This window comes from Hemitrygon akajei, chromosome 8 (genome assembly GCF_048418815.1).
Source record: "Hemitrygon akajei chromosome 8, sHemAka1.3, whole genome shotgun sequence".
Lineage (NCBI taxonomy): Eukaryota > Metazoa > Chordata > Chondrichthyes > Myliobatiformes > Dasyatidae > Hemitrygon > Hemitrygon akajei.
This window is the reverse complement of record NC_133131.1, coordinates 42,330,463-42,347,263: the sequence shown is the minus strand read 5'-3', so window position 1 is coordinate 42,347,263 and position 16,801 is coordinate 42,330,463. Positions and strand designations below refer to the sequence as shown.

At 45.6% G+C, this 16,801-nt stretch overlaps 1 protein-coding gene across 3 annotated transcripts in view; it reads right to left on the bottom strand.

The window, feature by feature from the left end:
- Positions 1-5,391: 5,391 nt before the first annotated feature.
- lig3 (ligase III, DNA, ATP-dependent) overlaps positions 5,392-16,801 on the bottom strand; it is a 67,274-nt gene continuing 55,864 nt past the window's right edge. For all 3 annotated transcript variants that reach the window (XM_073053688.1, XM_073053686.1, XM_073053685.1), the window contains exons 18-21: positions 16,135-16,312; positions 15,086-15,177; positions 9,519-9,590; positions 5,392-6,052 (exon numbers count right to left, since the gene is read on the bottom strand). In XM_073053688.1, the coding sequence (XP_072909789.1) occupies positions 5,819-6,052; positions 9,519-9,590; positions 15,086-15,177; positions 16,135-16,312 (576 nt within the window). In that variant the 3' untranslated portion in view covers positions 5,392-5,818. The remainder of the gene's footprint in view (positions 6,053-9,518; positions 9,591-15,085; positions 15,178-16,134; positions 16,313-16,801) is intronic.

The following is a 16,801-nucleotide window of genomic DNA, read 5'->3' as shown; positions in this document are numbered from 1 at the left end:
GGGAAGTGCAATCTCAATGGCTATTCACATGGCCTAAGACCACCTGGACAGCACAAACATCTATGTCAGGATGCTGTTCATCAACTACAGCTCAGTATTTAGCACCATCGTTCCCACAATCCCGATTGAGAAGTTATAGAAATTGGGCCTCTGTACCTCCCTCTGCAATTGGATCTTCGACTTCCTAACCAGAAGACAATCTGTGTGGATTGGTGATAATAATCTCCTCCTCGCTGACGATTAACGCCGGTGCACCTCAAGGGTGTGTGCTTATCCCACTGCTCTACTCTCTTTATACCCACGACTGTGTAGCTAGGTATAGCTCAAATACTATATATAAATTTGCTGATGATACAATCGTTGTTAGTAGAATCGCAGATGGAGACGAGAGTTGCGTACAGGATCAAGATATGCCAACTAACGGAGTGGTGTCGCAGCAACAACTTTGCACACAACTTCAGTAAGACAAAAGAACTGATTGTGGACTTCGGGAAGGGTAAGACGAAGGAACACATACCAGTCCTCAGAGGGATCGTAAGTGGAGAGAGTGAGCAGTTACAAGTCCCTGGGTGTCAAGAACTCTGAGTACCCAACCTGGTCCCAACATATCGAAGCAGTTATTAAGGCAGCAAGAGAGCGACTATACTTCATCAGGAGTTTGAAGAAATTTGGTACTGTATGTTAAGGACATCCAGGACATACTCCAGGCACATACTCAGCGATTCAGTAACAGCTTCTTCCACTCTGCCATCTGATTCCTAAATGGGCATTGAACCTGTGGACACTACTTCACTTTTTAAAAAAATATTTGTTTTTGCATGATTTTAATCTATTCAATATCTTTATACTGTAATTGATTTACCTATTTATTTATTATTATTTTTCCCTTCTATGTATTGCATTGAGCTGCTTCTGCTAAGTTAACAAATTTCATAACATATGCTGGTGATAATAAACCTGATTCTGATTATGATGTGCCTATCAGCTGGTTCAGCACAACATTTTGGGCTGAGTGGCCTGCTCCTGTGCTGTCCTGTTCTTTATTCTATGTTCTAACATGGGAGGTGGTGTGTATTGAAAGGCTGAATAAGGTTAAGGTCAACATAATGAACAGGATCCTAGGAAGCAGTGAGGAAGAATGGAACCATGGTGTACCTGTCCAGCAATCCCTGAAGACAGCAACACAAGTAGATAACCTGGTTAAGAAGGTTTAAAAGATAACTGTAAGCACAGGGGATTCTGCAGATGCTAGAAAACTTGAGCAACTCACAAAATGCTAGAGGAACTCAACAAGTCAGACAGCATTGCTGGAGGTGAATTAACTGTGGATCTTTTGGGCCAAGACCCTTCATCAGAACTGGAAAGGAAAGGGAAAAGAAGCCAGAATAAGGTGGGAGGAGGAGAGGGGAGTAAAAATTGGCAGGTGATAGGGGAAACCAGTGAATAAAAAAAGTTTGGGGGGGGGGGGGGGGTGGCAGTGATAGGTGTAGCCAACTGGTGAAGTGCTGAAGGGGTCTGCTAGGAAAACACAGTGGACCATGGAAGAATGGGGAGGAGTTGGGGTACTAGAGGGAGCTGATAGGCAGGTGTGAGAGGTAAACCCAGACTGGGGAAAGGGAAAAGAAAGAAAGAGAGTGAGAAATTACCAGAAGTTTTTAAAAAAATCAACATTTGCACCATCAGATTGGAAACTTCCCCTGATGGAATATGAGATGCTGCACCTTCAACCCGAGAGCAGCCTCATTGTGACAGTAGAGAGGGTCATGGACCGACTGTCTGTACGGGAAAGGAAAGTCGAATTGAAATGGTTAGCCATGAGGAGATCCTGTCTTTTGTGTCAGATGCACGACGAACTGTTCCCCCAATCTACGTCAAGTCTCACTGATGTAGAGGCCGTTGCATCGGGAGCACCAGATACGGTAGATGTTCCTGATAGACTCGCAGGTGGACTGTCGCTTCAACTCAAAGGACTGTTTGGGGCCCTGAATGGTGGTGAGGGAGGATGTGGAGGGGCATGTGTAGCACTTGTCCTGTTCGCAGGGAAATCTGACATAAGGGAGATCAGTGGGGAGGAACAAGTAGACAAGGGAGTCGCAGAGGGATGGGAGGGAAAGATGTGCTTAGAGGTAGGATCCTGTTGGAGATGGCAGCAGTTACAGAGAATGATTTGCTAGATACTGATGCTCGTGAGGTGGTAGATTAAGACAAGGGGAACCTTATCCCTGTTCTGGCAGCAGCAGGGTGGATGAGGGCAGTTGTACAGGAAATGAATGGGATGCAGGTGAGGACAGCATCGATGGTGATGGAAAGATAAAAATGATATCTCATATGTTCCAGAATGGAAAGCTTCATCCTGAGAAGTGAATGGGGAAGAGGTATGGTTAAGGAAGCTGCAGAAGTCTGTCTCCAGAAATGAGAAAGGGAGATCAGGAAAGGTGAAAGGTGTCACAGATAGACCAGGTAATTTTGACAGCATGGTGGAAATTGGAGGGGAAGTTGGTGAGATTGAGGAACTCAGCAAGTAGCTCAATGCAATCTTCAGTGTAGTGTAGAGTTGGGGTGTCATTTATGCTCCCATTAATGTACATCATTTGGACTCATGGCAAACTAGAATAATAAACATGCAAGATCAATGTAGCCAATCATGCAGATGACTTTCACTGCTTTAGTTCGATCTTTTATTGGACGAAATGTTAGGAGAAATATTAAAGCTACTCCTGTACTTAATAAAGAGGTCACTGAGTGCATTTCTGCATGTTTGTGGTCTTCTACTGCTACAGCCAGAACACTTCAAGGTTCATTATGTGTTCAGAGGTGATCTTCTGCACACCACTGATATAACACATGATTATTGGAGTTACTGTTGCCTTCCTGTTAGCTTGAACCATTCTGGCCATTTTCCTGTGACCGCTTTCATTAAGAAGGAGTTTTTGCCCAACAGAACTGCTGCACACTGCTCATTTTTCCTTAGGTCACCCAGCTGCAGTTCTATTTCCTTTGCATGGCCTTTAAGAAGCTGCAGGTCAATGAAGTTCACGCAGACATAGTTCTCAGAGAGATTGGTAGTCTCCCAAATTTCCTGATATCTCACACAAGGAACATACCACTGACCTTCATATCCATTCTCAGTACACTAGCTATGTAGTAACAGGGAAAAACAAATTTACTAGAAACTTTCTTACTTACTTAGAACTTCCAAGCCTGTTGAGTCAAATCAAGACCACTCTAACAATGCCCCGCTCCAACAATGGCCGCTCTGCTTACACCAGAACTACACCAGGGCAGAGCTATGATGGCACTGAACAACGACTCCTTTGAGGTCATCTGCAGAAACAGTTTACTTACAATCTTTAACGTCTCTCTTCCTTCCTTTTCAAGGTGAATGGGGTTCTGCTGAAAACCCTGATCTGGAGTTACACAAACTTCAGTTCTTTGGAGGTTGGAACTGCTCCCAGGGGCTCTAGACCGGACGCTTTTCAATATCCCAGGACACTGCCTTGAAGATGAGCGGCCTTTCCGGTTTCCAAGGTTTCGCAACCCTGTGGACGAACTAACTCCATGCTGGTGCCAAATAAAGCATTGCGGGAGAAAACAGAACGTCAGGAATGGCGGATCAGCTGTCGGGGGCTCTGTAATCTTTGAATCTCATTCTCTCTTGTTGGTGGGAGAGTTTGTTGCCAATTCTTGAGTTGGAAACCTCAGTGTAAAAAAAGCAATGAGCCAGACTTTACCATCGCAAATCAGCGAGTTGAGTTGTTTTATGTTTCCCCTCTCTGTCCCTTTATTGGTGACAGAGAGTGAGCCTGTAGTATGTCGAATTGTCAGGTGGGGAGGACTTTGTGGTTCTAACGCTTTTACAGTCACTCATTCTTTGGGGCACTCTTTTAAAGTTTTCAAAGAGCAAGAATTTCAGGTTGAATATTGTGTACGTTTTTCCGATATTAAATGTTGAACCTCCTTTCTTTCTATTGACCTCATGCTGATTGCTGCTTGCCAAAAAGAAGCTCTTTTTAAACCTCACTCTGCGTCTCCAATGAATGACAACTTGGGATGATTTCAGCCCGCTTTTTCTTTGCCTTCTGTTGTGCTTTTTATAATCTGTTTTTTTTCCCCCTTTTTTTTGTGCTTCTATAGCTGTATCACTAAAGGAGAAAGACATTGAGCTTGTGACGGGCCAAAAACAAACAAGTGTGCAAATTTGTCTCAGGTCTTCCATTACTGACACCTTACCACCCCCCCCACCCCCACCATCAGCTAGCTACATTATTAAATTACTAACAGATGGCATTACCTTGTTTTTTTTTGTTATGTCATTTACTGATGTATCAACATCAATTCTTCACAATGTGATCTACAAAACAATACAAAAGCTGGAAAAAAAATTAAATGAAGTCTGTGGAATCCAAAAAACATTTTCAATATGTCAAAGTTAATGAACGCATAATTCATATTGCGACAAATGAATCATTCCTATTTTATAAACTCTTTAAATACAAAAAAAATCATAGTTAAATGAGCAACCTGGATATTTCCCCAATGAAGAAATGAATTGCCCTTTCGTGATTTTTATTGACATCTTGCTAAGATGCAAGATGGGAAGAGGCAAGAAGAAAATATAATGCCAAAAGACTAGGTTTTAAAAACATCCAAAGTGTTTGTAAAGATCTGAGGAGATCTCTGACGGGTCTGGTAACGTCACTGTAGAAACTGCAGCAGCATTCCGAACCCTCACCTGACCACTTTATGTAAATAATGATGTAGGAAGTATTGCATATAACAAACCAAAAACTAGAAAGGAGTTGGAGAAATTATTTGCATCAAAGCTTTGTCTAAATAACCATCCTCATTATGGAAGCAAGAATACATTTTTTGTGTGGACATTCACATAAGAGAATGGCACCAGTGGAGAATAATGGTCTTATGGATGTTAACATCCATTTATTATTTGGCTGAGAACAGCTAATTCAACTGAACTTAATGTAACTAACTTAATTGCCTCAGTGACACACCGATTCTGCCATTACTGTGCATCAGAGGAAATATATCTTTATATTTCACCACAAATATTTGTCCCCTGTAAATTTTGCAGCATAAGCTCAAGAATAACGAGGTCAGGTTAGAGAAAAAGGTATTTGCAAATATTATGTTTAAATTGAAACAAAAACAAAAATTGCTGGTAAAACTCAGCTTGTCAGGCAAATGTACAAAGAAAAGCAGTTAATATTTTGGATCTACAACAAAGGATCAAAGGACCTGACATTTTGTTGCCCACAGATGTTCCTTCCCCCTGCTAAGTTTTTCCAGCATTTGCTATTTTTGTTTCTGATTTCGAGCATTTGCAATTATTTTGGGATTTACTTTTAAGTTGATACATTATAGATTTCAACCATATATGAACAAAAACATTAATTTTATTACTTGTAGGAAGTCAATACAACTCCAGGTTAAATGCCAATCACCACTCAAGAAACTGGCTGTCCACAACTGTTCTGCAAGTTAGGTTTCCATTAGGTCTGAGGACAGGTATGCACACTTTCATAGCCTTGAAGAGAGTCAGGTGTAGCACCACAGTGCAGGAATTGATAGGGATATCAAAAAAAAACAGAAGCACATGATAGAAATGCACTTGCAGGACCTCTCTGCATAGGCTGTCTTACAAATGCAAGTCTCAAGTTGTATACCTGACACACGCTCAGAATTCCAATGTCCAACATCATTCGTTTCCTTGATGCAGATTATAAATCTAAAATCTCTCAGAGAAGTAGGTGATCTCAAATTTGAGAGCTTTATCCTTTTGAGTTGTTTTGAATGCAACTTTTCAGAATGGTGGAACCAGCCGCCTTTTCTTGATACACTCCCATATCCAATTCACTGAGACACGTTTGGCACATGTATTTTCCTTCACTTCACCAATCAGGTGTGTTGCTGTAGCTATGTCGTACTCTTTAACCAGATCACCATCATATGCAATGAAGTACCGGCAGATTCTGTTGAAGTCTTGCACCGATGCAGGCAAATAAAGTTTTACCCCTGTAAATATGTCCAGTAAAGTCTAGAGTGGGGAAAAAAAAGGTTTTTTAAACTATTGAAAGAAAAAAAAGCATGCACAATTTGTCTTGGGTCCAAATATGCAACATAAACCATTACAGATGGGTTAAAGCTTCCCATTGCAGCTAACTGGTGGTTCTGTCAATTAAGAAAGTACAATTAATAAACAATAATTTTGATCAGAGGCAGCAGCATAATCAATAGCAAAAGTATCATAGGTACAAGGCCTCCATGCTAAGTGTGATAATCTTGCAGCAGATTACTGCTTTCTTAATCACTTGCTATAAACAAGATGTATACTTATATAACTACCATTAGAAAGTAAACAGCTAATTCACTGTGAAGTCAATATATACACCAAAAATGAGCATTTTCATATTTCTTTTATTAAAGTCCTACAAAGACAATACTAGTATTGATGCTCACTGTGGAGATATTGCCATTCACCATGTCAGCTCAAGTCTCAGGAATGATTTTTAAAATACAGCCACTCAATTTTTTCGAAGCTAATCTACGCAGGATGAAACTTGAGACTTTCCTCACTTTCTTCTTAAGAAGGTCCTGTCAATAGACTGTTCTTCCTTTCTTCCCCCCCTCCCCAAGGGAAACAAAAACACAAAGAGAATATGTTAAACACCCATCACTGCATCAGGAAAAACAACTGCTTGAACTCATGAGCTATTCACATTGGTCTCTGTAAGGCTCATAATACTACAAGGACACTGAAGAGTGATATACTAGAATGTAGTTTCACTAAAGAAAGACTGAACAAGCAGAATGCAGTTTCTCAGACTGCAGTTTATTAACACACATCCGCCAGGAAAGCTGAAGCAGTTGCAGCATGATCTCTGCCCATTGGTCCAACACAGACTCTGAACAAATCTCAATATAAACAAAGACTTGGGCTCTATAGATGGCAGGAGGCAAGTGACCTGCTTCAGATTACAGAGTCTCAACTGCTCTTTTAGCCGTCATATTTATGTGGTTTGTCCAACCAAGTTAGAGGACAATGGTGATGACCAGAACGTTGATGGCAAGGGACTTGAAGATAATCCCAATGAACAACAGAGCTGGTTAATTCCTCTTTGTTGGGGATGGATATTCAACATAATTGCACAACAGCGCAAATGCCATCCCATTGGCTCTTCACACAGGTCTGGAACTTCTGGACAATGAAGACGCATACATCAGCATGACCTTCGTTTTAGTGGAAAGGATTAAAAGGGGAGGTATGGCATTACTAGGCAGAGAAAATCTCATTGTAGTGCTCAATCAGGCCAGTGAGGCTAGTGAGGCTTTTATGGGCAAAACTGAGGAATAAGGAAAGACATGACCACATTAATGGGATTATATTATAGACCATCCAACAGTCTGTACAGAAATTGCGAACTGTTGCAAGGAACACAACATTGTGATAGTAGGTGATTTTAACTTTCCACATACTGACAGAGCTGGATGGGAAAAGAGTTTGTCAAGTGTGTTCAGGAAAGTTTCCCTAATCAGTACATAGAAATCCCAACTAGCGAGGTTGGGTGAGACTACAACTAGAGGTCATGGGTTAAGGGTGAAAGGTGAAATGTTTAAGGGGAATATGAAGTAGGAATTTCTTCACTCAGAGGGTGGTGAGTGTGGAATGAGCAGTCAGTGCAGGTATTGGATGCGGGGTCGATTTCAATATTTAAAGGAAATTTGGACAGGTACATAGATGGAAGGGGTACAGAGGACTAAAGCCCTGGTGAAAGTTGATGTTTCAGCACAGATTAGAAAGGTTTGTTTCTGTGCTGTAGTTGTCTATGACTCTATAACCTGTAGGCTGAATCAAAGATGTTGACAAATTGGCATACAGGAGAGAGATTAAAAATCTGGGTGAGTGGTACCACAACAACAATCTCTCACACAATGTCAGCAAAACCAAAGAGCAGATTATTAGCTAAAGGTGGAACAAATCAGAGGTCTATGAGGTGGTGAGGATCGGTAACTTTAAATTCTTTGGTGTTATCTTATCAGAGAATCTGCTCTGGGACCCGCATCTAAGTGCCACCACAAAGGCAACACCAAGCACCTCTACTTTCTTAGAAGCTTGCGCAGATCTGGCACATCATCTAAGACTTCTATAAATGCACAATGGAGAATGTCCTGACTGGTTGCATCATGGCCTGACATAGAAACATCGATGTCCAGGAATGGAAAAAGCTTACAAAAAGCAGTGGACACAGTCCAATTCATCACAGGCAGAGCCCTGTCCACCGCTGAGCACACCTTTAAGAAGCACAGCCACAAGAAAGTAGCATCCATCTAGACACTCTTCTCACCGTAACAATTAGGAAGCAGGTACAGAGCTTTGGGTCCCACACTAACAGGTTCAGGAACAGTTATTACTCTTTAACATCAAGCTCCTGAACCAGTGAAGATTTAACTTCACTCACCTCAACTGTGAATCGATTTCACTTTCAAGGACTCCACAATTCATGCTCTCGGTATTATTTATTCATTCGTTTGTTTTTATTTACCCAGTTTGTCTTTTGCACAGTGGTTGTTTGCCAGTCTTGGTTTGTGTGTAGCTTTTCATTGATTATGTTGCATTTTTCTGTTCTACTGTGAATGCGGGCAAGAAAATGATTCTCAAGGTAGCATATGGTGTCAAATATGTACTTTGATAATAAATTCACTTTGAACTTTGCTGCCACATTTGGCACACAAACTTTATTCACTACTCATCAGCCCACTCCTGAATGTTGTCCTGTTGCGTGGAAGATTTGGTTTGCTTCATGTGCTGAGTTGCAGCAGGAAATGAACACAGTGCAAATCAGGAAACATTCTACATGACAGAAGATCAGTCAGTGATTAAAAAAAGCAACTGAAGGTAGTTTGACCTGGGACATATCCATAAAATATGGGAGCAGAATTAGGCTATTCTGCCCAACAAGTCTGCTCTACCATTCAAACATGGCTGATTACATTTCACTCAAACCCATTCTGTTGCCTTTTCTTGTGATCCTCAGCCCCTTTACTAAACAAACTTTTAATCCCTGACTTAAATGCACCCAATGACTTGGCATCTGACTACTGATTTGAGGTATTAGTTGTTTTTCCTCTATCATTTGTAGGATATTTTTTTTAAAATGGCTCTTTGGCTCTTCAACTCACTTTGCCCTTCAAATGTGTTCCTGTATCCCATGGTTAGTACAAATTTGAAATTAAAATCAATTTAGAATTATTATGGGAAAAACGCGCTATGCTTCTGCAACCCTTTGCATCAAGATGTCTTTCCCTCCCGATGGGTATACCTTTGATTTTGTTACACATTCGTACTGTAAAGCACCCCACTGAAAGTTAAGCCTGTCGGTCACAGGGAAAAGTGGATGAGACACACTGTTGGAGTTGCTCTGCAAAGCTTGCTGAATTAAGGCCAGAAGTTGCAATACTTCAAACTTCTTTACAATCTATAATACACAACAAGAATAAAGTACCTGGTTCGGAGATGACGTAGATGGACTTGAAAGCAAAGAGCCATTACTCTTTTCAGTTATGGACGATTTGATCTGTTTAAAATAAAGGCCAACTTAAAACTGATCCAAAAATCACTTCCATTCAAGTTTTCTAGAGAGGTACTTGCATTTTCACCAGATTTCTTTCACGTTATTTGGTTGATTGTTTATATAGTGAGAGTCTAAGAGTGAATATCAGGCTATCATCCTACATTCATTTAACACAAGGAACTCTACCTCGCTAAGGCCATTATTTTATCTTGGTAACACAATCAATCTCCCCCCAAATTTTACCCACTCACTATTAAGGTCAATTTACAGTGGAAAATTTACAATTGTCAATTACCTAAATGCCTTTGAAATGTGGGAGAAAACCAGAGCACCAGGGATCCCTCAGGGTCACAGGAGGAACATGCAAACTCCACACAGGCAGCACTGAAGGTCAGAATTGATCCAGAGTCACTGGAGCAGCACTACTAGCTAAATTACTTCTTCCCTCAGATGGAATTTAGGTAATTTTTGTTTGGAACAAACCACGCATAAAAAGGAAACTAAGTATCACTTTGGCCAATGCACAAAAGAGTTCAAAGCTAACTGTAGCGGTGTGCTACACGCAGCGCTAAAATAATGACATGGAGTCGGTAAATGCAATTAAAGATGATTTTATTCGAACTTCACAGCCTTGCTTTAAAGCCTCCCTCATCCCGCCCTCCCCGGGCGCGGATGCTCTAAGGGACACGTACTCACAAACCCCCGCAGGCTTTTTCCCTTTGTTGCGGACCTGGCCTTTGTGCCTGCGCGCTGGCTATTTGTGAGCTGGTTCGAGTGCGCTAGGAAGTGGGTCGCCACATAACCCCCCCCCGCCCGCCCAGAACCGGCGATACACCCCCCAATGTCCACAGTCTGGGCTGGACCCTGTTTGGGAGGTTGGCCTCTGCGCCGTGGTGCCGGAAACTCGACCGGTTGCGCCAGGTCCACATGGGCCAGTTTGAGTCGGTCCACCGTGAAAACCTCCTCTCTCCCCCCAACGTCCAGCACGAACGTGGACCCGTTGTTCCTGAGCACCGTGAATGGCCCCTCGTAGGGCCGTTGCAGCGGTGGCCGATGCCCGCCCCATCGTACAAACACAAACTTACAGTTCTGCAGGTCTTTGGGTACGCAGGTCGGGTTCTGCCCATGCTGCGAAGTGGGTATGGGGGCCAGGTCACCGAGCCTCTCGCATAGTCTGTCCAGGATTGCTGTGGGTTCTTCCTCTTGCCCCCTTGGGGCTGGTATGAACTCCCCGGGGACGACCAGGGGTGCGCCGTACACCAACTCGGCCGACGAGGCATGCAGATTGTCTTTAGGCGCTGTGCGGATGCCGAGTAGGACCCAGGGAAGCTCATCCGCCCAGTTAGCTCCTCGCAGGTGGGCCATGAGAGCTGACTTTAGGTGACGGTGGAAACGCTCCACTAGTCCGTTCGACTGTGGGTGGTAGGCAGTGGTGTGGTGCAGCTGTGTCCCCAAAAGGCTGGCCATAGCTGACCACAGGCTGGAGGTGAACTGGGTGCCTCTGTCGGAGGTAATGTGGGCCGGTACCCTAAAGCGGGACACCCAGGTGGCGATCAGTGCCTGGGCGCAAGATTAAGAGGTGGTGTCCGTGAGCGGGATCGCCTCTGGCCATCTTGTGAACCGGTCCACGATAGTCAGGAGGTGCCGCGCCCCGCGCGACACTGGCAGGGGGCCCATGATATCCACGTGAATGTGGTCGAAATGCCGGTGAGTGGGGTGGAACTGCTGCGGCAGAGCTTTGGTGTGCCGCTGCACCTTGGCCGTCTGGCAGTGCATGCATGTTCTGGCCCATTCACTGACCTGCTTGCGGAGTCCGTGCCAAACAAACCGGTTGGCTACCAGCCGGACAGTTGTCCTGATGGAGGGGTGCGCTAAGTTATGAATGGAGTCAAAAACACGGCGCCGCCAGTTCGCTGGGACGACGGGACGGGGCTGGCCGGTGGCGATGTCACAGAGTAGGGTCCTCTCACCTGGGCCTATGGGGAGGTCCTGGAGCTGCAAGCCGGAGACTGCGGTTCTGTAACTCGGGATCTCCTCGTCTGCCTGCTGCGCCTCTGCCAGCGCCTCAAAGTCTACCCCTTGGGAAAGGGCATGAATGTTAGGGTGAGAAAGTGCGTCCGCCACGACATTGTCCTTACCCGAGACGTGCCGGACATCTGTCATGTATTCAGAGATGTAGGACAGATGGCGCTGCTGGCGGGACGACCAGGGATCGGACACCTTTGTGAACGTAAAGGTAAGCGGCTTGTGGTCCGTGAACGCAGCGAAGGGCCTACCTTCTAAGAAGTACCTGAAATGCCGGATTGCCAGGTATAGCGCCAACAGTTCCTGGTCGAAAGCACTGTATTTGAGCTCGGGTGGCCGCAGGTGTTTGCTGAAAAATGCCAGGGGTTGCCAGCGCCCCTCGATGAGTTGTTCCAGCACCCCACCGACTGCCGTGTTAGATGCGTCCACTGTGAGGGCGGTAGGGACGTCCATTCTGGGGTGCACTAGCATCGCGGCGTTCGCCAAGGATTCCTTCATTTGAATGAAAGCGGCGGCGGACTCCTCGTCCCAGGCAATGTCCTTGCCCGGACCCGACAGCAGGGCGAACAGGGGGCGCATGATTCGGGCAGCTGAAGGGAGGAAGCGGTGGCAGAAATTGACCATACCTATGAACTCCTGAAGGCCTTTGATCGTGGTGGGTCGGGGGAAATGGCGGACCGCATCTACCTTAGCGGGCAGAGGGGTTGCCCCGTCTTTAGTAATCCTGTGGCCCAGGAAGTCAATGGTGTCGAGCCCGAACTGGCATTTGGCCGGGTTGATTGTTAGACCGTATTCACTCAGTCGGGCGTAGAGTTGACAGAGGTGGGACAGATGCTCCTGACGACTGCTGCTGGCTATGAGGATGTCGTCCAAATAGATGAATGCGAAGTCCAGGTCACTTCCCACCACGTCCATTAACCGCTGGAATGTCTGTGCGGCGTTCTTCAGGCCGAACGGCATGCGGAGGAACTCGAAAAGGCCGAACGGGGTGATGAGAGCCGTTTTGGGGATGTCGTCCGGATGCATCGGGATTTGATAGGATCCTCGGACGAGGTCTACCTTGGAGAAGATCCGTGCGCCGTGCAGGTTTGCTGCAAAGTCCTGAATGTGCGGCACAGGGTAGCGGTCCGGTGTGGTAGCCTCATTCAGCCTGCGGTAGTCGCCGCACGGTCTCCAGCCCCCTGTTGCTTTGGGCACCATGTGCAGGGGGGAGGCCCATGGGCTGTCGGACCGCTGGATGATCCCCAATTCCTCCATCCTCTTGAACTCCTCCTTCACCAGTCGGAGCTTGTCCGGGGGAAGCCGCCGAGCACGGGCGTGGAGGGGCGGTCCCTGGGCCGGGATGTGGTGCTGTATGCCGTGTCTGGGCATGGCTGCCGTGAACTGCGGTGTCAGAACCGATGGGAAATCTGCCAGGACTCTGGTGAAGTCGTTGTCGGACAGCGTGATGGAGCCGAGGTGTGGGGCTGGCAACTGGGCTTCTCCCAGGGAGAACGTCTTAAAGGTCTCGGCGTGGACCAGCCTCTGCCTCGGCAGGTCGACCAGCAGGCTGTGAGCCCGCAAGAAATCTGTGCCCAGAAGCGGATGGGCTACGACGGCCAGTGTAAAGTCCCACGTGAATTGGCTGGAGCCGAACTGTAGCTGCACCGTACGGGTGCCGTAGGTCCTTACTGTGCTGCCGTTCATGGCCCTCAGGGGGGGACCCGGTGCCCTGTTGCGGGTGTCGTAACTCGTCGGAGGTAAGACGCTGATCTCGGCACTGGTGTCGACCAAAAAACAGCGTCCCGACCTCTTGTCCCACACATACAGGAGGCTATCCCGACGGCCAGCCGCCGTAGCCATCAGTGGCAGCTGGCCCTGGCGTTTCCCGGGAACTGGCAGGGCGGGCAACAACAGCGGGCTTCTGCGCCCCACCGCTGGTGGTAGAAACACCAGTGTTCGTTGGGCTCCCCACCCCTGCCTCTGGGGTTTGCAGGTTCTGCGGCCGGGCCTGGACTGGTTTGCTGCTGGGGGCGTGGCCTGGTGATCTGTGCGATGGATGCCCCACTCACCTTCTTGGCGTTCCACAGCAAGTCCGCCTGGGTTGCCACCTTCCGGGGGTCGCTGAAATCCGCGTCGGGTAGCAGCAGGCGTATGTCCTCGGGCAGCTGCTCCAGGAATGCCTGCTCAAACATGAGGCAGGGTGTGTGTCCGCCGGCCAAAGACAACATCTCATTCGTTAAAGCCGATGGAGGTCTGTCTCCCAAGCCATCCAGGTGCAGTAAGCGGGCAGCCCGCTCGCGCCGTGAGAGTCCGAAAGTCCTTAGGAGCAGGGCTTTGAATTCTTGTGTACTTGCCGTCCGCCAGGGGAGACTGTATGAACTCGGCAACCTGGGCCGCTGTGTCCTGGTCGAGGGAGCTCACCACGTAGTAGTAACGTGTGTCCTCTGAGGTTATCTGCCAAACATGGAATTGGGCTTCTGCTTGCTGGAATCATAGGTGAGGTCGCAGCGACCAGAAGCTTGGCAGTTTCAACGAAACCGCATGAACAGATGCGGTGTCAGTCATCTCCGGTCCAAAAACCGTTTGGACCGTCGGGCTCACCAATTGTAGCGGTGTGCTACACGCAGCGCTAAAATAACGACACGGAGTCGGTAAACTGCAATTAAAGATGATTTTATTCGAACTTCACAGCCTTGCTTTAAAGCCTCCCTCATCCCGCCCTTCCCGGGCGCGGATGCTCTAAGGGACACGTACTCACAAACCCCCGCAGGCTTTTTCCCTTTGTTGCGGACCTGGCCTTTGTGCCTGCGTGCTGGCTTTTTGTGAGCCGGTTCGAGTGCGCTAGGAAGTGGGTCAGGCAGCACTGAAGGTCAGGATTGATCCAGAGTCACTGGAGCAGCTCTACTAGCTAAATTACTTCTTCCCTCAGATGGAATTTAGGTAATTTTTGTTTGGAACAAACCACGCATAAAAAGGAAACTAAGTATCACTTTGGCCAATGCACAAAAGAGTTCAAAGCTAACTTCCCTTTAAGTTGTCCCAGCCACACTTAGTGGTGAACGACTGAGACACTGGTGAATTCTGTAGAGAGTGAAGTCTGCAAAAAGCAGCTCAAATAAATGCTTAAAGGAAAACACCAATTTCTTATAGCACTAAAAAGAGTTTGATACTTTCAACAGTAACAATGCAACAATAAAAGCAGGTCAAGCACCACTGATGAGAGGTATAGAGTTAACATTTGGATGAATAACTTTTAATAACTTTTCACCAGAAGTGAAGAGACTTATTGATCCAAAATGCTAATGTTTTTATTTTCCACAGATACTTCCTCATTTACTGACTACTTGCAGCAATTTTACTCAAACGTACGTCTTCAAAATGGGTTATCACAGGCAGTGCCTTAATGGCCAACAAGCACCAAGTCTGGACAAATATCAGCATAAATAAAATTAGGGAGAAAATATTTTTTGAAGCAGCAAAGTGGAAATTACCTTCTTTCCATTCTGCTCTGCTACTGGTAACTTTCTCTTCATTGCCTTTCCTGCTGAGCTCTCAGGTGGCGATTTATGGGAGGTTCTGTTACCTAGAACAGTGCAGACACATTAGCATTCCTGCTTTGAAAGAGTTTTAAGTCTTTTAAAGTAATGTGCAAATATTAAAGCAAACTACTGGTTCTCCATTGCCAGGTGCAAATTGGAACAATTTTTAATTTTCTACTCATTTCCACTATGTGTTATTTGTATTGTTCTATTGGGTGGCATGATAATCATTGCTCTGATGTCAAAAGAAGAAATTTTACTAATTTAATCTCAGTAATATATTATATACTGTAATTTTACAATTTAAGGGGTACCAAAGGTGGTCAAAAGAGGAAAGAGTGCTCCTTTGGCAGAGGGTTTGCCTTCGGCTGAAGTTGTCAAATTGAAGTCCCAGTGAACCCAAGAGATCGTATGGGTAATATTTAAAGGAGAGTTCTTCTAGTGCCTGGTAATATTATTTCTCTACCAAAAGTTTTAACAAAAAAAGCACATCAACTCTATTACTCTTTGTGAAATCTTGGGAATAAAAGCTAACTGCCATGTTTCCTACAATAACTGTTTAAAATCTCCCCGAACGAACAGCTTAGAGGGAAGGCCGCACACTAAGATTATTTCTGAAAGGCAAGTCTGTGTGGCATTTTCATATTCTCCTTGTGAGCAGGTGGGTTCCCTCTGAGTGCTCCATTTTCTTCTGACACGTCAAAGACAGTGGTAAGTGGGTTCACTGGCTAATGTAAATAGCCTAGGGTGCACACAAGCGGGAGAATCTGGGGAGGGAAGCTGATAGGAACAAGGGACAGATAAAACTGAATTAGTCTAGGATTAGTGCAAATGGGTGGTCACTGATCAGTGGAGGTCTGATGGGCTGAAGGGCTCTTTTCCATGCTGAAAAGAATACGTCTGTCCATCTAGACTCAATCCAAACTCCTGCTGTAGAACTAAAAAGGATTTCAATTGGCTACTCAGTTCCCACACATCTAAAATTTTGAATATTATCTCACCTCCATCACTCTTAGTTTTCTTCCCAGGTGATTTGGAGGGAGGGACTGAACTACGTGGGGTCTGTTTCGATGTCGCATCAGAAGTTCCAGAACCACCTGAAGGCCATTCATCATCATCCTTCTCAGAAACTACCACAACATCAGTACCTTCAGTCATTTTAGAAGCTTTGTACAAGTCCTGAAAGAACACACTCATTAAAGATAAAAGCAAAGAAAATTTATGACAGTTTGATTAATGGATAGGCATTAATGGAGTGTTAGTTATTAAAACAAAATGTAAAAGATAACAATAAAATGGAGCAAAAGGCATCTAATACTGCTGTAAATAGTATGGTGAAGTACACAATATACTCCAAACCACAATCGTTCCTCTGCAACCGGATCCTTGACTCCCTGACCAACAGAACAGAGTCACTAAGGATAGGCAAGAACACTTCTGCCACTGTTATTCTAAACACTGGTGCTCCACAAGGTTGTGTCCTCAGCCCCTACTCTCCTCCCTGTACACTCATGACTGCATTGCCAGAGTCTGCTCCAACTCCATCTATAAGTTTGCAGATGGTGGGCTGCATCTCAAATAATGATGAGTCAGGGTACAGGAAGGAGATAAGAGAGCTTAGTGACATGGTGGCATGCCAACAACCTTTCCTTCACTGCCAACAAAACA